Here is a 26198-nt window from a genome sequence, read left to right on the forward strand (position 1 = left end):
ACAGCTATCCTACCTATTATTAGTGCTTCTCTTGTCTGGTGTGCTTTTATTTCGTAGTAATGCCGGCATTTTTAATCAAATAAGATAATTATAGTGCAGAATCAGATATTGTTTGTGATCTTTTCTTCTCAATTTCTATTTTGATCTGAAATGTTTCATAATGTACCATTGCTCGATCAACAACTCCAGTTCCTCAACAGGTTGGATGAAATCAGTGTTTTGTATTTAAATTTTCCCGACTGCTTTTTGCTCTATTGATATCATAATGTCGACAAAACAAAAAAGCAAAATGCAATTTCTGTATGATAAATATGTTATACTTGACTAACAATACAAACCCATCAATCTTTCTGAGAACTAGCCACATTGGAGCATGTAAATAACATAAAGCTTCCTGTATAATTAATCACAACAAAACCTAATTGCTAAACAACACATTTAGCTAAGATAATTCAAACGATGAAAAGGATTTGAGGAGGGGCTGTAAAAAAAATTAGATCAGGCAGTCATCCCTTCTCAAACAACAATCACTGCATTAACAATGGAGCTAGAGCAGTTGCTAGGCTAACGAGGACAGTAGTTGCAGTCATGATCTTACCACCACTGCTGCTTGGAAGCACTGCAGGAAGTGCACATTTGTCGCCATTGAAGATTACTTTTGTTGGGAAGCCATCTCCTCTAGCCACATTAATATTAGGAGTTGTCTTTTTTGTAAATAATATCACTGACTGCTGGTAACCAGGAACCCTCGGATGTTTCCTTGGATTGGCATCATCCTTTTCTGCTGCAAGATTATTGAAGTCACTGATGCCTTGCAAGAATATTGTATTGTTGGAACCAGCAAGAGTAGTTCCATTGAATGAGTAAACTTGTTCAAATCCTGGCCCTGCATTGTCCAATTGAACCGCCGCAAACCAATCAGCTAAGTCAGTTTCACCCCAGTTGAGAAGGGTGATCCTAGCAGTCCAGCCGCCTCTATAATCTGACAATAAATGCCAGTTGATCCTGACTCCACAGTTGTCCCCACATGGCAATGGATTTGGTACACTAAGACGTTTTATCTCTGCCCACTCTACAGCTTCAACAGTACGATTCTCAAATGGGATAAGAAGAGCATAAGGTGGTAGAAGAAGAGCTGGCTCAATAGCACTGCAAGTTTGGCTTGGAATATTGTTACAACCACATGCACAGGTACTGCATGGGATAGCAGAATCATTGAAGAAAGCAGAGAATGACACACAACATCTTGGCCTTGTCTGCTTGGGCCGTGTAATGTTGCATACCACTTGCCAACTAGCAATTGATCTTGATTCTGTTGGTAACCCACTTGAATCCGGGAATGTACTCGGGCTGACTCGAACTGGAGGCCCACATTGATATTGATTATCTGGATTTGGCGTGCCACCGATGATCTTCCATTTTTGGGGTGGGATAAGCTCACTCTTGTTCAAATCTGGTGGCATTTTGTAGACTTGCATTTGGAAAATTGATTTGGACTTGCTAGGATCCATGTTAGGTGGCAGAATTGTTCCATTTCGGCAACAAAATGGAACCCTCCCAAGGTTTGTATCATTTGCTCTTGTTGGAGGCAAATCAATAATTGTTGGCCTTCTTTCACAATTCAATGCAGCTGAAAAGTCCATGTCTTTGTAGAACTGACCTTGACGGCCAAAGATGCAATCTGATGTATCAACAACATAAGGGTATGCTCCTTTCATGCCATAAATAAATTCATCCCTCATCCATTCCCCACTTAGTTTCCAATTATCAAGGCGCCTCAGAGTGTTGTGGTTTGAGATTGAAACCTGAGCCCAATAATCTGTCTCAGAAGACCTCATCACATCATACATAATGGTAATATCACCGTCTTGGCGGGGCAGAAATTCATTTTCTGCTGTGATTTTTGATCTGAAACTTGAATCTTTGATGCAGCATATGTGCATCACATAGTTACCTACGTTAACCAAAATTGTCATATATCGTTATTCCTACATATGAAAATCCTAACAGAAAACACAATTCGTATAACAGAAAACACAATTAGCCGGCAGAGGAACATTCGGAGCCCCGACACCAAACTGAGTACCCACCAGCCGAATCTGAACCTCCATTTGGGTCCAATCTCTTGCAGTTTCAACTGCAGATTTAAGGTCAGTTTCCGGGAGGCCGGCAAAAACGGTACCGTTGCCAACAAAAGCAGGAAGAGAAGAAGTCACATCAGCTAAAACAACATTAGTCGCAAAAACCAAAAGCTCGTTATGTTGAAAGCCAACAAAGACTCTCCAGGACTTGAGCTCATTGAGGCCGTTGTTGAGAATGGTCACAGTGGACTCGAACCTGTAAGCTTGGTTAGCTGGGTTAGTGGGTGGGATTGGATATCCTGTGGTGTGGGTGTACGACAAGAATACGCCGTTGCAGGCTGTTGACAATGACGCTGATGGAGGCGGAGGCGGTTGCTGTTGTGGAGTTGGTAAAGAATGTGAACTGTTAAGAGAGAGTAAGATTGTGATGACGAAGATGATGCGAAGATTAAGAGCCATGGTTTCATGAAGAGAGAGAGAGAGAGAGAATTAAAGCCTATGCATGAGGCAAACAAGAATGATGAAGAAAGCTTCGTATAAACTGTTAAATTTATTGTAAACTATGGGATTCGGTGTGTGTTTTAATTAATTAATTTACGCGCCGGCTCTATTTGCTCTGCCTGTTCTTGCATTGCTTGCATGGGAACAGAACTGGTCATGTCACTTATGCGACATGAGACTTGAGTTTTTTTTTTTAAATCAAGATGACGTGGTCTCGTCTCGTTCAAAGGCATTCATTAGAGTTTGGTGTAAATTAATGTCAAAGAAAGAAAAATGACAAACAGATTAACGCGACACGCGAGATTGGAACCCATTTAAAGTTTAGAGTTGGGCCTTCCTGGACTTGGCTTTTGATAAATCTGATTTCTTGCAGCTGCCGGTACAGATGGGTCAAAAATTTTCACGGGAGGGATTTTTGGGGATTTTTCTTATTTAGAGAGGGTATAGAAATGATTTTATATCTAATTTTTTATTTGCGGAAGGAACAGATACAAATTTTTATCTAATTTTTTATTCGAAAAAGGAATGAGGATGAGGTGAAATCCCCAACCCCTACCCATTTCTTCATCTCCTTATCTTCATTTTTAATTTAAATTTTATTTCTAGAATTATTAATAAATGAATAATGAAATTTAAATTATAATATGTTATAAAATTTTTTAGCCTACTTAATTAGTTGTAGTCCTGAATTACTATTCGACCAGACCTTATTTTAAAAGTCTTGGCCCAAAATTATTTTAGATTATGAGTCATACTGCTTATATTATTTTTGTTGTTTTACATTTGAAACCTGATGCTATCTCTCAATCTATCACATTACTTGAGTAAGAACATGAGGAGCATGAGGTGCAAGAGTAAATGTTTTTATTGAAAATATTAATTTCACTATCTATACTCATTTAATTTATTTCATTATTGATATAAAAGTAATTTCTTTTTATTATAGGATTATGAAGATTCACAAAAATAATTATTCTGATGATTTGTATTTTGTAGTGTGATTTTTGTAATGGATTAATGTTAGTGTAAGATATATTGTCAAACCTTATTTTTGTTTAAATATTTATTTTAATATAATTAAATTAAGTTCAGAAATTAAATATATATCAGTTATTCAGAGATTGGAGAGTCCCCTTTTATTATTCGGAAAGAGGACGGAGATGCACTCAAATAATTATGATGGAAACAGAAATGAAATGAGGATATATGAAAAATATCGGGAATGGGAGAAGGGATGTCAGTCCCGTCCCGTCCCCTCTGTTGGGAAAATATGCTCTTTAAAAGCATATGTGTTTATTTAATTGTAATAAACATTTTTTTCTGATTAATAAAGGTAATGAGGTATTTTATGCAAATATCTTAATTGCATTAATATTTTTATTAAAGTCCATTTAATCATATTATATGTATTTATGTGATTACCATGTGGATTCACAGAAGATATAAATACAAGTTATCTTATGATTAAATAAATTTAGTTCGCAGTTGATAAATAAAGTTGGACACTTTATTTAGGTATAGACTGTAATAAATTCATTGAATGATTTGTCTTAATCATGTATGAATTTATTGATGTAGTACGACTACATTGAACATGATCACATATGAGATTTAATTAACTTTGTAATAACTGTCAGACTTATTAAATCTCATAGGCATTGATTTTACTGCAATCTTAATCTTGAGTTAATTATGATTTCATGATTATAATTGTTATTCCATTTGAGTTACCAATAGGCACGACACATCCTTGTGGTCAAGATTACCCGGTATCTTGGTGGGAGCAATTATGAGTATTGGAGTTATGGATTAACAATATAGAATTTGTACAACACATCTCTTAATGGATTTTCGGCAATTGATCATAGAATTCTCTGGCCAGAGTGTGTCAACATATTTAGTATGTTGAAAATGATTATTAGAGAAAATCAGTAAGGATCAAGGAATAAGATGTTATTAAATTGATTGGACAGTTGAGATATCAATTTAATTAACGATGTGGTACAAAGGATTGTGCAATAAAGAAATCAGTGTGGCTTGGGACGAATTATTATTCGAGCATACAATTATGGAAGTCAGTTCCAATCTTTTAGTGTAGTAGATTTGGAATTAAATAATTGGGCTAGTTTAATTACAGGCCTAATTATTGTAGCCACTATTGTATGTTCTCAAATGATCCACGGGTTAGCTCATTTAATTGATTGCACCACTACTGGACTAATAAGTATGATAACTAGCTATTTGGGTCAAAAGCCTAAATATATCATTTAGTGGGAGGCTTCATTTAATTAGCTTTTGTGTTAGGGGCCTTATGTTATTTTACAAGGTGGGTCCCCTATTGAAAAAGCAAATAACGTGGGTTTTGTTTTTTTATTATTTGGAGCCTAGGGTTTTCACTAAAGGGTGATATAAAAGACTTATTTTACTCTAAAGAAAATGAGCAGCCACTTTATACAGATCGGAGAAAAAAATTTTTCTCTCTATTGTTGAGAGAAAAATTTTCTCGTGCTAGTTGCTTTGGTAGTGATAAAAGCACCCACACGTCAAGTGCAGATCAAACCTGAGTCATAACCTGGAAGATCATTGGTAACAGTTCGTGATCTAACAAGCGTGGTAGTGACGGATCGTGATTTAACAGGAGTAGTGGTGGCGGATCGTGATCTAGGAGCCTAAATCACTTCAACGGACAAAGCCAAATCGAATTTTCAAGGTACGATTTCTATATTACAAATTCTTATATATTATATGAGAGCGATCTTCAAAATGTTTTATAAAAAATTTAAAAACTTAATTTTTCCCCAACACCCTCCTCATTGCCATCTCTAGTTGCAGGCTTGCTGGCGACAGTGAAATTAATTTGAGCCAACAACTGAATTCTGAATATCGTTGTCAACACACCATATGAAATATACACATGTCAACGATTGGTTCTTACATGGAAAAGACAAAATTTTGAAATTCAAAAATTAACTCATTTCAGCCCTAATTCGATCTCGTTCTGTAATGCATGACAACGTCTAGCAAGTTCCTTTCGTGAAGCCAGGTTAAAGAACAAGGGCAGTCCGTTGCAGGCCCCTGAAAAAGTCGCCCAACCCAATCACTACAACATTAAAGTACAATACATTAAAAACGCTAAGTTTCTTCAATAATTTATCACTTGGCTTTTCGCTAGAGCAACCTTGATGCCTAATTTAAATAAATTTTCCTTTTTATTTTATAATTTGTAGGGTAACACAATTAGTAGACAAAAAGGGTAAGAATAATAGTTTAAAATCAACCATACATTATCACTAGTAGAAATGTGGTATCATATTTTTAAAATATAGATAATTAGATTCTAATTCCACAATTAGAACCAGTGGAGATTAATTATGAAGATAATGTTGTTATTTATTTAACATGTGTCTATCTGCTAAGTTCTTTCCATCCCTTTTGTGTTCTTTTTTTTTTTTTTGTTTAAACCTATTTTATGTGTTTTAATTAAGAGTAATACTTATATTATACCAAATTTGATCCCATTAAAAGAAAAATGATCATTAGAGAGCCTCTAGTCCTCTACTTTGTCCTTATATAATTGAGTTCTTTTTTCCTCCCATGTGCAAATTGTTTATCTTTGGTTAATTAATTGGATTTAATTTGACGATAGATTATTATTGTTATTGAGAACATACATTGCTTAAGAAATTCAAATTCACTGTAGTTTAGTTATAAAAATTTGTTGAAGAGCCTTGTGGAAACGATGAATTTTAAATTAGAATAACAACAATAAAAATACTTTACTTAATTGTTTATAAATATAAAAATAGACGTGTAACATTTTTTTCCACAATGTTATAAAATCGGAAAATGATGTTTGCCCCGGGTCAAACCTTGAAACGACTCAAAACGGCGTTGTTTCGTTCTAATTTTTTTTTATACCCTTTGAAACGACGTCGTTTAGTGATAATGAAAACGCAAAACAAAATCCCTTTCCCTGTACCCACTGCCCTTCGAAACAACACCCATTGCCCTTCATCTTCATCTCCTCGTTTCACCGGACATCCACCTTTGACCAGACAATCACAACCGAACTGCATATCCTTTAGAAGGCAGATGTTCCTTCGTTCGCCTTGTTCCCCTTTCCTTCATCGACCGAGTTGCAACCATTCGCAATCCACCACAACCGCGACTGAAACTGCCATTTGACAACTTCACTCTCTCACTTGCTTCTACAGAAATTAGTAGGATGCCAGGAGATGGGCGAAGAGGTTTTGAAATCAGTAGAGACTCAAGTTCCTGCTGCTGTTTAAATTAAAATCAGACCAACACTAAGATGAAGGTCTCCAATCTCAATGGATTTTTTGATTTCTGTGCTTTCCAATGTGAACTTTGGGGCCAGAAACCCACAATAAACACTTATATTGTTTCTCACTGCATGATTTTTCCATCCTTGTAGCTATTAGGCAAATTATTTACTGCAGGATGCTATAGGATCACAGCTTTGTAATCTTTTGGGTGGTAGATTTTTGGTTGATAAGATATTGAGTTGGTGTTGTATCTTTTCCGTCTTTCTGAAACCGCCTTCATCTGGAGCTGTTGTAACATGGAATATCATTGTGACAACTTTTGGAAAATAAAAGCAAGTCTTTCAATTTGCGGTTTGTTTACAGTTTGCTGTGGTGTCTCAATGTTGATGCAAATTAGAAAATCAAATTAAAATTGAAATCTGTTTTTGTTATTAGTTAGCACTATCATTTTCAACCGGGTTAAAGAAAGAGGAAGAAGAAGGCTGCAAACCAAAACCGAGAACAAAGAACAAAAGTTCAAGCCGATGACGTCGTCGTTCGTTGAAATCACAACAAAGAACTTCCATTCAAGCCGAGACGTCGTCGTTCATTGAAATCAGAACGAACGCAAAATTTGAGCCGAAACGTCGTCATTCAACACAGATTAAAAACAAAAAAAAAAAATTTACCCGAAACGACGTCGTTTTGAGTCGTTTCGGGATTTGACCCGGGCAAACATGAGCACTCTATAAAATCTCAATAAATTATGCACAAAAGGCAAAACTTTGAGTCTTTGAGCATAACGGTATGCGCCGTTTAGATTATTCGACCGTTGAAAGGTCATAAAGGCCCTCCAGATTTTGACTCTGTTTCCAGAAAGGGAGGGACCACTGGATGCCTCAGAAGCCAAACCGACCGTTTCCGTTAAAAACCCACCGTTGGATGTCCATCTATGGTCGAGATTTTTCGACCGTTGGAATTAAAAGAAACTCCTTTTTCTCACTTAAAATTCAAATTCAACGAAGCTCAGTTAGCAGCACCGGCACCATATGCACAAGCTCTCTCCCTCCTTCAACTCCTTATTTCCTTGTAGCTTATTCCGATCTAAGATTTTCCAGTATCATTTGAATCTTGAAGGGGATTTTTCTTTCATTTTGAGATCTGACAGTCTTTTAGTGCTTTTTTGAACAAAAATGGTGAGGAGTGCTTCGTCTCCATCTTCATCTCCGGTGACCATAACGGTGTCATCAGGAGGCAAAGGTGGAGGAAGTAGAAGCATGGGCTTAACAAGCCCAGTACCACGCGCTTCATTTTCAAACAACCCTAATTCTCCTCTCAGTGGCAGAGCACATCGTGCTAGGAGCTCGAGTGGAGGAAGATACGTTTCGATGTCGAAAGACGACGCCACGGAGGAGATCAGCTCAGAATTTGTCACTTACACGGTTCATATACCTCCCACTCCTGATCATCAGCCCATGTCGGCCTCACAAACAAGCCTCAATGAAGATACCAAGAGTGAGGTCAAACCCGAGAGGAGTTTCATTTCAGATACTATCTTTACTGGGGGGTTTAATTCAGTCACTAGAGGGCATGTTATCGACTGTTCTTTTGAGCAAACTGAGCCGGTTAAATCAGGGTTAATTTGTGGAATGAAAGGTTGTGATGAGAAAGTTATGCAAAATAAATGTGATTGTGGATTCAAGATTTGTAGAGAATGTTATTTGGAGTGTGCTGGAAATGGAGGAGGGCGTTGTCCTGGGTGCAAAGAACCATACAAAGATGCCAGTGATGGAGAAATTGAGGATGAGGTTATATCCGAGGAAGGGGACCAGGCTTTGCCATTGCCTTCAATGGCGGATTTCAAGTTGGACAAAAGGCTTTCGCTTGTGAAATCATTTAAGGCTCAAAATCATCCGCCTGACTTTGATCACACGCGTTGGTTGTTTGAGACCAAGGGGACCTATGGGTATGGGAACGCTCTGTGGCCTAAAGATGGGTATGGAGCTGAATCTGGATCTAATGGGTTTGAGCACCCATCGGATTTTGGGGATAGATGCAGGAGGCCTTTGGCAAGAAAGATTGGGGTCTCAACTGCTATTATTAGTCCATACAGGTAAATTCTTTTAAATCTGTTTAGATTATCCAATTCTTATTCCATACAGGAAACTTATATTTTGAACTTACATGAGCTTTATGCGGGATAGCTCTTGCTTTCTACAATATACATATGGTAGTTCGAATAGGTTACTAAAAATTTGTATCCCAATCATTGATGAACGAGACTTCAATATGCTTGCCACTCTTTTGTTGTTATTCAATTTTTATCAAAAATGCCTTTTGGAGTCTTTTTATATGCCTAATGAGGTCAATAGGACAAATTTCGATAGTGAAGACACTTTTATGTTCATAATGTTGTTTCAAAGGTATATGATCTTTTAATTTTGAAATGTGATCGAATTGCTCTGTAGGCTAATTATTGTGACACGTCTGGCTGCTCTTGCTTTGTTTCTGGCATGGAGAATTCGACATCCCAATCGTGAAGCAATGTGGTTATGGGGGATGTCGATAACTTGTGAGTTTTGGTTTGCCTTCTCATGGGTCTTTGATCAGCTCCCTAAGCTTTGCCCTGTAAACAGAGTTACTGACCTTACTGTTCTCAAAGACCGTTTTGAATCTCCTAATCTTTGTAACCCTAAGGGACGATCTGACCTTCCTGGTATTGACGTATTTGTTTCGACGGCTGATCCAGAGAAAGAGCCTCCTCTTGTCACAGCAAACACCATTTTGTCAATCCTTGCTGTTGATTATCCAGTTGAAAAACTTGCATGCTATTTGTCTGACGATGGTGGAGCTCTTTTGACATTTGAAGCTCTTGCCGAGACAGCTAGCTTTGCAAGAATTTGGGTTCCGTTCTGTCGAAAGCATAATATAGAACCAAGGAATCCTGAGGCATACTTTGAGCAGAAGCGCAATTTTCTTAAGAACAAAATAAGGCTTGATTTTGTTAGAGAAAGGAGAAGGGTGAAGAGAGAATATGATGAGTTCAAGGTGAGGATCAATTCATTACCAGAATCCATAAGGAGAAGATCTGATGCTTACAATGCTCATGAAGAACTTCGAGCAAAGAAGAAACAGATGGAAATGGGAGGCAGTACTGCAGAGCCTGTTAAAGTTCCAAAGGCTACTTGGATGTCAGATGGTTCTCATTGGCCAGGAACTTGGACTTCTGGAGAGCCAGACCACTCAAGAGGGGATCACGCTGGTATAATTCAGGTAATTTTTTATTTTTTTGTGTGTGGACTACTCATATTGAATTGCATTTGAATTTGAAGCATTAAAATTCCATCCTTCTGATTGCAGGCAATGCTGGCTCCACCAAATGCAGAACCAGTTTTTGGGGTCGAAGCAGATGGGGAGAACTTGATTGACTCAACAGAAGTGGATGTTCGACTGCCAATGCTGGTTTATGTATCTCGTGAGAAAAGACCTGGTTATGATCACAACAAGAAAGCTGGAGCCATGAATGCTCTAGTTAGAACCAGTGCTATAATGTCTAATGGTCCATTTATTCTCAATCTTGACTGTGATCACTATATATACAACTCCTTGGCCCTGAGGGAAGGAATGTGCTTCATGCTAGATAGAGGTGGTGATAGGATCTGCTATGTCCAGTTCCCACAAAGGTTTGAGGGGATTGATCCAAATGATCGGTACGCAAATCACAATACTGTCTTCTTTGATGTGGCTATGAGAGCCCTTGATGGGTTGCAGGGGCCAATGTATGTGGGCACTGGCTGCATTTTTAGGAGAACTGCTCTCTACGGTTTCAGTCCTCCTAGAGCCACAGAACACCATGGGTGGTTCGGTAGTAGGAAAATTAAGTTGTGTTTGAGAAAACCAAAGGTGGCAAAGAAGGTAGACGATGAGATAGCTTTACCAATTAATGGGGATCACAATGATGATGACGCAGATATCGAATCGCTGCTTCTTCCAAAGAGGTTTGGGAACTCCACGTCTCTGGCTGCATCTATCCCAGTTGCAGAATATCAAGGCAGGCTGCTCCAAGATTTACAAGGAAAGGGTAACCAAGGCAGGCCACCTGGTTCTCTTGCTGTGCCTCGTGAACCTTTAGATGCTGCCACTGTTGCAGAGGCAATAAGTGTTATCTCTTGCTTCTATGAGGACAAAACTGAGTGGGGAAAAAGGGTGGGGTGGATATATGGATCTGTAACAGAAGATGTAGTCACTGGCTATCGTATGCACAACAGAGGGTGGAGATCTGTATACTGTGTAACCAAAAGGGATGCTTTTCGAGGGACAGCACCAATAAATCTGACTGACAGGCTCCATCAAGTCCTTAGGTGGGCAACCGGCTCTGTTGAGATCTTTTTCTCAAGGAACAATGCTCTTCTTGCCAGTCGGAGAATGAAGTTTTTGCAGAGAGTGGCATACTTCAATGTAGGAATGTACCCTTTCACATCTATGTTTCTCCTCGTCTACTGCATCCTACCTGCTGTGTCTCTATTCTCCGGGCAGTTTATCGTCCAATCCCTCAGTATAAGCTTTCTTATCTACTTGTTGGCCATCACCGTCACCTTATGCATGCTTGCTCTCCTTGAAATCAAATGGTCTGGCATTACTCTCCATGACTGGTGGCGGAATGAACAGTTTTGGGTGATCGGTGGGACAAGTGCACATCCTGCAGCTGTATTACAAGGACTATTGAAGGTCATAGCAGGAGTTGACATCTCGTTCACATTGACATCTAAATCAGCCACGCCTGAAGATGGAGATGATCAGTTTGCAGAACTTTATGAAGTTAAGTGGAGCTTTTTGATGGTTCCCCCAATCACGATCATGATGGTAAACGTTATTGCTATTGCAGTTGGTGTAGCAAGAACAATGTACAGCCCATTTCCACAGTGGAGCAGGCTTATTGGAGGAGTGTTCTTCAGCCTATGGGTATTGAGCCATCTTTACCCATTTGCCAAGGGGTTGATGGGAAGGAGAGGAAAAGTTTCGACCATTGTGTTTCTGTGGTCTGGATTGATCTCTCTCATTATATCCTTGCTCTGGGTGTACATAAGCCCTCCATCTGGAAGGCAAGATTACATGAAGTTCCAGTTCCCTTGATGTGTGAAGTTGATCTTGTACTGAATGCGTATTGTGGCTGCTTGTATGTTGCCACTTCTAAAACCTGTATTCATTAATTTGGAATGTAATGATTAGTTCTCACTTCTCATCCCATTCTTGTTCCGAGTTTCTACCTCCTGTAATTCTGCAAGCGACTTGTTTTGTGTCATAGAAGTCCAGTAGTAAAAACAAATTAAGGTCATTAGATTCAAAATTCGGGTGCAAGAAAAACAGAGTTCGAACCAAAAGCCTGATTTAAACATATATTATACGTTAACTACAAAATTACTACCGTGGATAGGGGACTCTATGTCAGAAAGAGAAGCAGGCAGAAACAATGCAGCAGAATTTATTTAACTGCAAATTTGAATATGTCACAATATGAAATTTACTGATTAAGGTTGTTAGGTGATATAAACATTCAAGATAGAACCTTTTCGACACATTGTCTCTAACTTGTTCTCGAGTCCAGTATCCCATATTAATCTCCGTAAAACGGAAAATCCAAGTTTTAACAGCTGTCCTCCTGTCCTCTCTCTTGTTGCATCTTGTGATTACACTTGTAGCCACGGTGCCTACTATGAATTTTGAAGATGCTGTCTCCTGCGTTAAGCAAGCACAGCGAGACAAGGACTTCTGCAAAGGATATCTTTTCCTGTGGCTAAAGCACCGTTAAGATTCGTCTTATCCTTAGAAGAGGAACAACTAGCAACTCCATAACGTAGACCTTGTCAATTCCATTTGGGCTTATTTGTATGGTATTTTTGCACGTGCAATGCGTTACAAGTCCTTGATAACTCACTTAATAAGATGTCTCAACAGATGTTTCGGCTTGAAAGGAGCCGTTCCCTCAAGTGGTCCTCTCTCCATCGTGATCTTGAAGGAGATATTCGAAAGTGGTACTGTGGGAGGGGCAAAGATATATATGCATATGTTTTATCTGTCTCACTTAGATTTCCCAACCAGCTACTGCCCCATCGCCCAGGATCCTGCAAGCTTCTTACTTTATGTGTTATCCTCAAAATGTGAGCACATTGTAGCTGACATTGATACTGAATTTAAGAGAATTTTCCCAGTACAATCAAGGAAATTGGCTATCTCAGGAATTTTAATAATCAAATTTGAAGGCCCCTTTGCCAGGTAAAGCAAGTCCTGGATTGGTCAATTCGATAAGTTTAATGGAAGTTACAATTAGTTCCCATATGATGAGGGTGATCAAATTATTTCTGCTAATTTAAGTTAATCTGAAGATTTGGAGCCAAGCAAAGAATACCATACCATTAACTCATTTTGGTGACGGAAAGAAATCTATAATTTGAAAGGGAGCATGTACCTTCCTTTCCTTGAAGTTTGGCAGGCAAGTTTGTAAATGTGATAACCCCTGATTTGTGCAAAGGTATGTGAATCTAGATAAAAATTAGTGGTGGTGGACCATAGACAGTTGATGGTCCCTTCTTCTGCAAATCAACTCAATTGGCAATGGCTGTTTCTAGCTGTAAAGAGCTTTTAAGGACCAAGCTCCAATTTTTTTTTCCTTTTTTTTTTTTGGGTTACTACTACATGAGTGCTTTTCTCTTTTCTTCTTCTGTTCCTTTCCCAACAAGCCTAAGTGGCAGCAGGATGATTTTACACCCAAATATTAAATAGTAAATACTCCTCACAGGCACATTAATCTCGAGTTTATTTTTTGTTTCACAAAGTTATGTGGACGCATCACTAAAAGGCACAAATATTTTTTGATCCAAGTCAAGCACTTGCTGATACAGACTCATCCTACTAGCCATTTCAATTGAAAGTTACCCTTGGTGCATCATTCGAACAAAGGGCACCAGACCAGAACATTAAGGTAAATGATTCTGGTTTCATGCTGAAAGAACCATTTTCTTGTGGTTCAGATAATCTAACAGTTGGATGGTGCAATTTACATGATTTGGTAAACCCATTTACAGAATAAGTAAGCGCAAATTCCAGAGGGGACCAATAATTGAGCGCGATGTGTTATGACTTATGAGGATACAATTCCCGTACCTCTCAACACCGCAATGGCCTTCTGTAAGATTTTGGCATTTTTGTAAGAATCATGTGCTGTGATTAATTTCCCCTAAAATTCATTTATTTTCCTAAAAGAAAGAAAGAAAGAAATTAAAAAAAGAATCTGCATTACAAAAATCAACTTGCATTCAATTCCATCCACATGAATAACCTACTCTTTCCCTCCACGCGTAAAAACAAAAGAACAAAAAGAATAACCCCTCATGCATCCATCAAATTCGGTGCTATACCGCACCAGCAAACTTCAACCCCAGGGGGATCAAAATGTTATCTCCAGAAAATAATTTCAATTCCTCCATTGATTGGGTTAATACAAAAGCCACAACTGTCCAGGCTTTAGGCAGTGCATGTATCGGTTGGGTCAATCAATCGCCAGCTCTCTTGCCCGGTAATCTTCCCCTTCTAGAACCATCTAATCATACCAAATGATTAAAAAAAATTACATTAGCATATGATTAGAAAGAATAATTGGGGACCATAAAAGCTGCCAAAGTCAGATTTATCTTTTATATGATTTCACACCCTAAATTAGGCAGGGCCAGCGTCTGCTGCTGTGTCCTGTACTCCGCATTCAAACTAATTTATGACACCAATAAATAAATAAAATGCACCCATCTCTATCTATCCAAAATTCTGAATGAGCAGCGAACTGCTAACAGAGTTAAAAAATAACAATAACCTAGAAAAATTTTATTAAGTATAGCCATAGCATAATTAAAACTCTGGATAATCTTAAATATGAGATCAAGAAAAACAATCTCATCACCTACTGCAGACTGACCACATGTAGGCCGCTGATTCTTCGAGACTAAAAGCAACTGGCCACGTGTGATGCCAGGGCGAACGGAATCTGTCCCCATTCCTACTTTGGACACATCTCACGCTACAAAGAGAGATGGGTCCCTCGTTCATGTCACCATTTAATGAGATTGCTCGGCTTCTTAACTTTTTACTAACACAACTCGATTACTTTACTATATTTCATGAATAAATTAAGATATCTAATGTTGTTTTGTATCAAATGAACAATGAAAAATTTGAGAGAGAAGGAAAAACAACAAAAGATAATAAGGGGAATTGCCAATGCCACCTAAGTGCGCAAGGGACAGGGTGGGTGGTAGTTCACAAGTCTTCTGCAGATGGCACCACCAAATTAAACTTATCAAAAAGGAGCCCTTGGACTTGGCTACTATCATCACCTCTTTGGATTCTTCTAATGCCGCCCTATTTACATCTCCAGGAGGCAACCCGCGCCGCGCCCAAATTTTAGAGACCAAACTACTCCTAGTCGGTTCATTTTGGCCAAGATTGAAAATGGACAACCAACAAACCACTTCAACTCACATGCCCCCTCCACCTTTAACTCATTTACTATACCACCTTCATGATTTTAAAAGCACTTCTTATTTTGTTGTCACATGTATTTCTCCCAATTATCATCTTATGTGTCAATGGTTCTTCCAAGTCACTGGTAACTGTCTAAATGAAGTGCAAAAGGCCAAAAAGCAAAAAAAGCTGATATTTTCAAGTGACCTACCAAAATGCATTGTACCACATTTTGCCCAGGTGCCCTACCAGATAAATGAAATCTCATCAACTTCTTCGGACAAAGACAGTCGAGGGCATTTTAGGGAAAACAAAAAATAAATTAATATATAAAGACAGCACCTACAAACGCAATCAGATGAAGAAATCCCTAAGATACGAACGGCGAGGCCCAAGACTGACCGACACCAGCCTATTTGCTAACTGCTATTAATAATCGATTAAAACTCAAAGGGCAAGTTGGTCATTTCAAATCCTCCATTTTAATGCCACTATGCCACGTGTACTGTGTTCTCCATTGGGAAGAATAGCTTTTTCTTTGTGCTCTAGAGAGCCAGTAGAACACAAGGTTGCTTTCCTTGCCCTAATTGCAACTATAACTACAATATTAGTCATGTGACAACACTACCAATCTACCATAATGTATAAAGCACAAAATAACAAATCACTATTTTTTCCGTTTTATTTTCATGGACAGTGATAATGGGATACAAGAAATGATTTTTATAACAGAAGTTAAAATAATTAAATGAGAGTACTCACAGTGAAAAAGAAAATGTAGAAGACACAAATTAATGAAAGAAAAAAAATATTTAAAGAAAAAGAAGAAGAAGAAGAAGAAGGAAAAGAAACAAAAAAATAAGTCCTCGAATGGATTTACCGGCGTGTATACCACCGCGAGAAGATGATTCAATGTGAGTGTCCGTACAAATCATAGGGCGCCCATAATGCGTCAAGCGGGCAGGGTCGCCTGGAGTCGAGCCTGAGCCACGGCTTCCCGCTACCGGACCAATGTAATAAGCTAACAGGACCAGGGTGTAGATTACGGCAGCTGCCACGTACGTTGTCCCCACCCAACCCGTGCTGGTTCCACCTGTGTTCGATGGGTGCCACATGTCCAGCAAACACTAACAGGAACGGAGGCAGTGAACCGAGCTCATAGATCCGGTCGCTCTTTTGGATCTCCATCCACCTCTCAATCCGCCTGGTGTACCCGACCCGCCTCCATTTCACCAGATCTATGACCACAACTCCAGTATTGAAGTAACACGGCTTCCTTCCGTTAAAAGTGGCGGAAAATCGCTTATCACTCCAAAACGTGGCCGTGAAATATTTGCTGAAGTTTGCGTGGCAGTATTCAGGCGCACCGATTGTTCTAGAACCCAAGCTTGTAGTCCAGAGTTTGGCAATATCGTCGACAACCACTAAATCAGAGTCCAAATAAATGACCCTACGAACACATGGTTCCAGCAGATCAGCTAAATAATTTCTGGCGTAATTTAACGGCTGCTCAAGCGCTTGTCTAACGGAAGTCGAGATCAAGTTCCGTACAATCTCTGGATCGAAATAATAGACCTTAAACTTCAATTGTGGAAAAGTGGATCTCACGAGGGTTTCCAAATTGGTGTCGGAGACCAGAAAATGGAAGAAAATATTCTCGGGACACGTGGAGTGTTGCAAAATGGAATGGACGGCTGCGATTGAGCCACGGAGGTACTCAACGTCGAGAGTAATCGCGACGTGAACCAGAGAGGGATCACAAACGCTGGCACCCCCGCCGTTGACATTGTAGGAAGTGGAGCCACATTCATCTGCATTGCGGAATACGGAGGCTTTTCGAAAAGAAAACCGCGTGCTCGCATCAATAGGCGACACCTTTGAGGGTAACCGGAGGTAGCTGTCGAGGTGTGAGGATCTAATGGCTTCGGCGGGAGGGAAGGATTGGAGAGAAGGAGAGAGAACAATCATGACCATAGCGGCTGAGAAAAATCCAGACAATCTCATAATCCACAGCATCTTCACGTGGTAAATCCCTCTCCTCTTCTTTTTCTTTGATTTGAAATCGATTCGATCTGCTATAATCGAGGATAATCTTAGAAACGCTTCGGTCCCCTTTAGGTCCGCCAGAGTTTAACCAAAAATAATAAAAATTTAATTAATCTATAAAAAGGAAAAGTGTTTTCACGAATCGATCTTTTACTGGGAATCAAAGTATAATTGCCGTGGGAACGAAGCGACTTTGGAGGAGAGAGAAAGAAGAAGAATCCATGTAACCGAGCCAGGCCGCAAAATCAGGGCCCGGTGCTACCCCTTACACCGCCGTATAGGCGTCCCAGTCTCTCTCCCCTGCTTACACTCTCTTATCTCTCTCAGTTTTAAGTTTGTTCGCGTGGGGAGGTGAGAGTAGCGGAACAAATAATACGACACAAGTGGATACTTGAGAGAGAGAGAGAGAGAGAGAGAGAGAGAGAGAGAGAGAGTGACCCCCTTTCTTTTCTCTATTTTTTTCCTAGCTTTGCGTTTTCCACCATAGAAATCCACGGCCAAACATGAAATTAAAATTTTTATGGATAAATTCAGTAGCGGGATAATTTTATTTATAAAGTTTAATTGGGAAAATAAACAAATAAAAAGATTTTCCTCTTTTTAGTATCCTTATATTTTACAGTAGGTAGCAATAATACAATACTAAAAACATACACAGATTATGTTAATAACACGAACACGAATTGACAAGAGCTTTGTCGAATAGAAAGAACCAGCTGTCCTTGTCTTTTATCACAATGACGATTGCGTCCCCGCTCCAGGGCGCACATTTTGTACACATGGGTACTTGGATACCTGAACACCACATTTTAACCATTTGTTTGAGTAAATTTCGGGTTATTCTCTTTATGAAATGATAATTTTTAAAAGTTTTAACTTAAAATTAAAAAAATAAAGATAAATTTATGTAATTTTTTATTTTTTTAATAAAAGTAGAGGTAAATTAATATTCATAATCATTTAAATAATATTTTAAATATTATAATTTGATGAGAAATAATATTCTCTGAAATTAACCCATTTTGTTTACCGTTTATCAACTTGGATCAAAGATTCAGCTGAGTCTGAGCCCACTCGTCTTTGGATTGTTGGCTTGGTAACGGCTCACTTTTATTTTACAAAAAGTGGGTAATGGATCACCATCATATTAGCTTAGCATCAGGGGTTTTGGGTTAGGCCAGTTCGTAATTATGCGTCACCTAAAAGAAGTGATCATGCGTAGACGGTCGACTTCTTGTGAACTGGTTTTGCTTTTAAGGCAAAAGATGATTTACTCAAAGCAAGTATATAACATTCAATGTCCTTTTGCTGCCCTTTCTTTTTCTTTTGGTACTTTTTGTTTCTCAATTCTAATTTTGATTTGATTAAGATGATTGATGGTTAATATAATGAAGGATGATTACTGCATAATACATATTATAGCGTAATAAATTATACCTTTTTTTTCTTGTATGGGAAGAAATTCTCAGCAGATTTGACTATTTTAATTATAAAAATTTAAATGTAATTATCAGCTTTGATCTTTTTCTATAATTGTTTTAGAATGAACTACAACCTAGACAATAATCAGAAAAACTAATTAAGTTTATTCCTACCATCTCTGCATTTTACATGTATGGCTCGCAAAGAAAATTTTCGTTCCTATCAAGTGAGTATATTGCGAATGTACGAAACCCATATCATGTATCAAATTGCCCAAATTATAATCAACTAATTATCCCTTTAACTTACTTACGGAAATCAAAATCAATCTTTAAGTACTTGGAATCCAATGGTAACTTTGAAGTCATAAGCTACGAACTTCCATGCACTAGCAAACAACCTAGCAATAAAATGTAATGAAAAAAAAATATAAAACAATATATGTCTTTTTTCTTTCTATGTGGTGTGAAAGTTATTTTGATTATATCAAATATATTTTTTTTTATAAATTAATGTTTTGATTTAAATTGAACTAGTATTTTATAATAATGCTGGAGATTTCAAATCTTAAAAATTAGATTTTGTTATACTTATATTTTTACCTAACTCAACTCACGGACATAAACGAATGAGCCCTAAATCCAAGGACCCACATTCAATAGCATGTCTTAATTTAAATATGATAAAACAATACAAGTCTTAATTGTCGTCAAGCTCAAATCTTATAAAATAAGAGATAAGTTTTTTTAACTTACTCTCTCTTATATAAAGAGATTACGATTCAAAAACAGTGATAGACAGTACAAGACAAGCGAAACATGCATACAAGACTATAGGAGGAGAAGTAACAATATCCTCCAAGTCTTTTCTCTTACTTTCTTTCTTCTTTCAAATTATTTATTTGTTATCATACTACTCGAAATAAGCATCAAAGAGTTTACGTCGACAAAACTCCCGACAACAATGGCAATTTTGAAAACATCAAACTCTCTAGAGTTTGTTCCCTAAGTAAAATAACTTTTTTTCTCAGCTATTATCATTGATCCAAATTTTGGTATCAATAGGTTTTATTTTATTTTCTAATTACATATGTCATTCATTTATTAATAAATTATCTTTTTACTTTTACTTTCCTTTTCAGTTTAAGAAAACTGTTGTGCATGATTATGACGTCAATTTCAGTATTAAACTCTGTCGAACAAACAAAGTATTAAAATGGAATCACTATTCAAAGGTTAGTAGAGTTAGAGCTTATGCGACACGGTTTAACTTGCCTTTAAGAAACATCACAAGAATTATTGGTACAGCACTTCATGTTTTCCGAACTTTATTGGTCATTTGTTCTTTAAGAACGTGACTATAACGCAGAAGCCACGAGGAAAGTGAGCGGCTCTTGTTATTTAATTACTTGTTTTGTGGATTACAGTATCGATTCTTGTTGGGGCGCAAACGATCCTTCATAGAAATTAATTTACATGTGCATTATTTTTCAAATGAAGACGTGAGCCCCAGCTGACAAGTCTGTCCTGATAGACGGGGTCCCGCAGAATCTATGGGCTCCATACCGACTATTCTTTGTCATGTAGCGCACACATTAAACATACAATCTAAATTTGCACGGTATAAAGGGGAGGGTCTTCATAAAGACGGAGAATCGAGAGAAGCCCATCAGAAAACATCAGACTCGCTCAGGAGTCAGGCCCTCCTTTTGGTACAAATTAAGTGCGTAGACAGCTGTTCAGTCGTACCATTGGGTTTATGCCACGTCGATTAAAAAAAAATTAAATCACTCATGTCTCAGGCAGTGCAGTGCAGGGTTGCAAATACATGATTATACTTTGTGAAGCGTGTTCCTCGGTGAGTGCACAATTAGCAGTCCGTACACCTCGCTCTTGTGTTAACTCCAGCCTGTCCTCCACTGTAAATATTTGTGGTTGTGTTGTGTTGGTCAAATTTTTAAATGATTGACTCGGGTACTGCCCGACCCGCAAGCCCGTGTTAACATTGTCGGTTGGTTAAGCCCGTTTACTTCTGATGTAGTTGGCATTTGCTCATCGAGTGGGGCTTTTGGCACCCTTTTAAATTTTTATTTTTTAAAATATCCGAGGTTTAAGTTATAAAATATTAATAGGGTCGTAGCTCATCGACAACTCACGCTTTGGCGCATGAGTTCGAGTTCCAATAATGGTTGGAACTTGACCTCCTCTTCTAATAGGAATTTATTTAATTTTTTTATTTTAGGTAGAATATATTTTTCTTTTAATATTAAGTGAGAGTCGTTGATCGAACTATATCATACTACAATCATAAAAAAGAGTCTCAATCACTATATGATTGTAAATATTAAAATGAATAACATTTGAATTACCCTAGCAGCTAAAGTACCTATTTTTAAAATGTCATGTGAAAACATTAATTTATCTATGAAATTGTACTGTGTTTTAATAATTGATTAATATTAACTTAATAAAATATGAAAATATCTTTGATTCTAATAAAATATGCTATCTATCAGTTTTGTGAGGTAAGGAGGATTATTTTTATTTCCCTCAGAAGTTTGAGATATTTTCAATTAGATGACAAAAATAATTTTATTAACAAATATGAATATGCTATATATCCATATTTTACTTTTTTTATTGGAATATAAAATTATTAATTAATTGGCTATTTTGCCCTTAATGTCATTTAAATGCATTTTACTTTTTTTATATATATAGAAATAGACTTAAATTTTTATGATTTTATAAATAATTTGAAATTAAATTTTTTTAATATATTTTATATGCGTAAATTTTCTAAATTCATTTGATTCTTAATTGCAAAAAATACTCCAATTGTTTTATATTTATAATTTATTAAATGAATAAATAATATCATGATTTTTAATAAATATCATTATTTTATAAAATTTATGTATTAAATGTTATTATAGACTATGATCTATGACTCTATGTAAGTCCAAGTTAACAATTAATTTAGCTCTTAAGAAAATTTTATTATTATTGTTATTGTTAAGTATTAAAAAAGAATTCTAATATCGTAAGGTCTAACTTAGTAGTTAGCATTACATTCTCCTACTATTATTACTTTATTATAATTAAATACGAATTTCAATTTTGAACTTTTGATTATATTAAATTTAACAAAAAGCACATATATCTAAAAAAAATTACATATGCTTAAAAAAAATATGCCAGCAGCTTGGAACACCCTCTTTGAAAAAAAAAAAACACCAATCGTGCTTTTTTCTTAGGCGCAACCCACGACATAGCGTGTCGAGCCTAAGGGGGAAAAAAAAAGACATGGCACGAAACATATCATGGGCACGGCATAATACGAAGCACATTGTGGGTACAATATAACACGAAGCACATAGTGGGCACAATATAGCACAAAACACATGGTGGACACAATACGACACGAGTAGGAGCACACATGGGCCTTCCTTTGATGATGTCAGTACAATTCGTTGGCTATTTCTAATTATGATTTAGAGAGGTCGATAACTTTACGAAACCTAAAATTAACCAATTAAAAAAAATGCTATTTTAGAGAAGGTGAAGTTTATTGAAGTATTTTTGTGTGTGGTGCAATTAAAAAAAGTAGAAAAGGTAAATTTTTTACCTTTTTTTTTTTAAGTTAGTTGTCTGTTACAAAAATGTATAAATCTAATTTATGAAATAGGATGGGTGTAAAAAAAAAATTAAAAGAAAGATTCATTTAAGTGATTATTTGAATTTATCTTTAAAATAAGAAATGATTAGCTTGGCTTTATTTATTTTAGTAATTTCAATTGAAAAAGGGTTTTTTGAGAAATTTTGAATGGCGTAAGACGGCTTTGCTCTTAGTTATTTAGATATTTTATTTTTAAATTAAAAACCAAACCCCGACTAACAAATAATAATAATAATAATAATAAGAACCAACTAACTTTGATTTTGGCAAGAAAATTATGTTAAAAGAATGAATCAACGATATCACGCGAAGATATTATTAGGTTTTGATATAGTAGTTAGGAGTTGCCTGACCCATTCAAGTTCCAGCTTCACGCTCCTTGCTAGGCTCCTATTTAATTTACTGGTTTTGCGTCTTGAGAAGCCTCCATTTCAGACACATTATTGTATTGCGTACAAAAAGTCAGATACTGCCCTCCAAGTGCCAAATTTTTTTTTTAATACTGTTTATACAGGACTGTAGGTATTATAATTAATATTTACACACAGATTCTACAATTGGGACCTTCATCGTGGCATGTACTTCTCTGAAACGCTGCCCAAATTCTTCAAACTCTCTCAAATATTCGAAGGCTGTCCACTCTACTCACATTTCGTGAAGAATAGACTGGTTCCACTTAATTATGTGATAATTGAGAAAGGATTGTAAATAAGCTTCATAAATACTTTTATGGAGACTCAAACCCTTGCACTCATTATTTTAAGTGCAATGACTCTTCCACTGGACCAAAGGGCCATTGGTCTCCAAGTGCCAACTTCCATTACATCAACCGACAAAACATATCATGCTCTTTCTAAAAAGCTTCTTTCTCTTTCTACGTGTGTGTGTGTGTGTGTGTGTGTGTGTGTGAATATAAATATATGTTATAGGAGGTTGTTATGTTACAGCTGTGTAACTTAATAGCATGGACAGTTGAATAACGTGCCAAAAGTGCTATAAGCTGCAACACGGCTGGCTCATTCACGCCAATTAATCTGATTCAGCAGATTCATGTTCGATCTTCGTTTGCATTATTGTCACCCTTCACCCTTTCAGAGTTTATTTTATAACCAATCCGGGGTGATTATTGAGATATTTGGTAAAGACAGTCAGGTCAACTGATAGAAACGAAAATCAATATCAAATGGTGGCGTCGTTTCGTAGACGTTATATAGGTAGGGCTAGCCGTTGGCGCTTAGCACCCAATTAGATTTTAGATTGACTTCTCAGCGTGCTAGTGGCTAATTTCCACATCTAATGAACCGATACAAATTTTCTACTTTTATAGCCGTTGGACGGTCAGTAGTCATGCACCTCTTTCTTCCCAGACACAACTTTGACTCGGTCTTCCACCGCTTAGATTATTAATTAACACGAATGAAGTTAATCACCAATAACTAATGACTCAAAAATCAATGATTAATCTTATTATGTATTTTAAATCCTCGTATCACATTTGACTGGATGAATTAGCTTTTTTCATAATAATAATAATAACAACAACAATGATGATACGTTTGTAAATTTTTTAATATTACCCATTAAAGAATTATCACCAAAAATTTGTGCACACTTCTTAGATTATGTCCGTTGCAGTGCACCCTAAATATTTGATTCTAAATATTAGATTATTTCATGTGAAAACGAATAATTCTTCAAGGATCCAGTATACAGCCTTATATGCTGATGACTCACGAGTTGTGATTGACTTAAATTTAATAAGTTGGAAGATCCTAAGTTACGTTGAGCGTAACTTACAGACCTCTCACAATAACAATACCATTGATGAGATCAAGTACTATTGCTGTGAGAGGCGCAAGTTACACTCAACGTAACTTGGCGCCAGTCTAATAAGTTTACCATAAGAATGACTTATCGCAAACGCAAAGGTGCCTCGAAATGCTGTTGGTATCTTTATTCAATCTGATGCACAGTGCATCACAGTAGAAATGTAGAATAAGGAAAAAGCTCTGAAAGCGATTCTAAAGCGTCAAGTCAAGTACTTGGAGGCGAAGAAAACTTCCACGACAATCACAAAAGCATCCCTTGACTTGTCATCTAAAACCAAAAAATTACGGTACATGAAATAATTAAGTTTTATTAATAACAACTTATGAGCTTAATGTACATTATGTTATATGTAACATAATCCAACCGTGACGGTATATATGCAATGCAATCAAGTACCTATTTGGTACAGTTTATATAATAGTCGTAAGTGCTTACTTAATTTAATAAGATTTTATCAAAAAATTTGTTGTTATTTGATTTTATTAAATAGACTTTTGAAAATTAAATAAATTATTTTACATTTACTAGCAAAAACTCAAATTTTAAGATTTGTTTTTATAGCTTTTCAAGTAGAGCATTTGTTAGTAGAGCTTTTACAATTAAAGGTATGGATAGCAAAAAAGTTAGTCCATTCCCACGAGTTTTGGCCCAGGCCTTTCACATGAGGGCTAGGACAAAGGCTTAAGAAAAAAAGAAAAAAAGCATCGACCAAACCCAAGCACTCTATTTTTCTTAAAAAATATATTTATTAATTAGAATAATAAATTAAAATTTTAAAATAATGGAAAATTTTTAAAAACTTAAATCCTTAATTCACATATAAATAATGAATAAAAAACTTAAAATTATTATATAAGCTATCTTTTAAGTGTTAATTAATTAAAAAGGTACTTGAATTAGAGAAGGCAGTACTGAAAAATTAGTAGCTCTAAACTTTTATTTTCTTTGTTTTTTATTTATTATTTTATTTTGAAATATTTTATTTTTCAGTTCAGTATTGCTTATAACTGTTAACATAAATATGTTAATAATATTGATTTTGATGATAACAAATTTTAAATGATTTTTGATAAAAGTATTGGAGCTATTTCTTAATAAACGAGAGCCTTAGTAATCATTCCATTCATGCTTCATAAAAGATGGACTTTAAAATTAAAAAAAAAGATTCTCTGCAAAAACTGGTTTAAAATGCAATTCTGGTTATAAACGGTTCACCGTTTATTTAAACGGTTAACCGATAACAGCCAGAGAGCAAACATTTTCCCTAAACCTCTAACCGTTTATGAAAAACGGAAAACACAAAAGATAGGGAGGCTACTGGAAATTAACGGTAAATCGTTTTTTAAACGGTTAACCGATTATCACCAGAGAGCAACATATTACCTAAGCTATAACCGGTTATGCTTAACAGAAATCACCCAAGATGGGAAGGCTACTGGAACCTAACGGTGAACCGTTTATTTTAAACGGTTAACCGATAACGTCCAGAATTGATGGTTGTCCTCCTCTGGCACTGATTAACGAAAACTGATAAGGCTGAATTGTTGTGCAGGTTACTGGAGCCAAACGGCAAACCGTTTATTTTAAACGGTCAACTGATAATACCCAGAGAAGCCACTTTATGCAATCCCTTAACCGCTAAATGAAAACGGATTAACTAATGTTCATTTTGCAGGTTACTGGAGACAAACGGCTAACCGATTATTTCAAACGGTTAACCGATAATATCCAGAAACGTTACTTCATGCAAGTCCTTAACCGTTTAGTGTAAATGGATAACAAATGCTCTTCTTGCAGGTCTCTGGAAGTTAACGGCGAAGGGGCAATCCTAAACGACAAACCGTTTATTTGAAATCTGGCCCAA

At 36.7% G+C, this 26198-nt stretch overlaps 3 protein-coding genes across 3 annotated transcripts; 1 reads left to right on the top strand and 2 right to left on the bottom strand.

The window, feature by feature from the left end:
- Window positions 1-350: 350 nt before the first annotated feature.
- On the bottom strand, window positions 351-2540 carry LOC102628057 (COBRA-like protein 7). Its single transcript, XM_052438518.1, is given in 1 exon segment — window positions 351-2540. A coding segment is annotated over 1 exon segment (2013 nt). The 3' UTR covers window positions 351-527.
- Window positions 2541-7746: 5206 nt separating this feature from the next.
- Window positions 7747-12082, top strand: LOC102621871 (cellulose synthase-like protein D5). The gene is made up of 3 exons (XM_006479966.4): window positions 7747-8960; window positions 9316-10120; window positions 10208-12082. Exons 1-3 carry the CDS (start codon window positions 8041-8043, stop codon window positions 11978-11980), a joined length of 3498 nt encoding a protein of 1165 aa, XP_006480029.1. The 5' UTR covers window positions 7747-8040; the 3' UTR covers window positions 11981-12082.
- A 1984-nt stretch (window positions 12083-14066) lies between these two features.
- On the bottom strand, window positions 14067-18006 carry LOC102622159 (probable galacturonosyltransferase-like 7). Its single transcript, XM_006479967.4, has 2 exons — window positions 16239-18006; window positions 14067-14444 (listed from the first exon to the last, which is right to left on the bottom strand). Exon 1 carries the CDS (start codon window positions 17372-17374, stop codon window positions 16268-16270), a length of 1107 nt encoding a protein of 368 aa, XP_006480030.1. The 5' UTR covers window positions 17375-18006; the 3' UTR covers window positions 14067-14444; window positions 16239-16267.
- Window positions 18007-26198: the final 8192 nt, after the last annotated feature.

The sequence above is a fragment of the Citrus sinensis genome, chromosome 3 (assembly GCF_022201045.2).
Source record: "Citrus sinensis cultivar Valencia sweet orange chromosome 3, DVS_A1.0, whole genome shotgun sequence".
NCBI lineage: Eukaryota > Viridiplantae > Streptophyta > Magnoliopsida > Sapindales > Rutaceae > Citrus > Citrus sinensis.

What these genes read in the sequence shown, in the direction of transcription:
- LOC102621871 (XM_006479966.4), top strand. Translation starts at nt 8,041, where the DNA reads ATGGTGAGGAGTGCTTCGTCTCCATCTTCATCTCCGGTGACCATAACG. An exon ending in GCTATTATTAGTCCATACAG is followed by an intron (nt 8,961 to 9,315) that starts GTAAATTCTTTT and finishes ATTGCTCTGTAG; the next exon opens with GCTAATTATTGTGACACGTC. An exon ending in ATCACGCTGGTATAATTCAG is followed by an intron (nt 10,121 to 10,207) that starts GTAATTTTTTAT and finishes TTCTGATTGCAG; the next exon opens with GCAATGCTGGCTCCACCAAA.
- LOC102622159 (XM_006479967.4), bottom strand. Translation starts at nt 17,374, where the DNA reads ATGCTGTGGATTATGAGATTGTCTGGATTTTTCTCAGCCGCTATGGTC.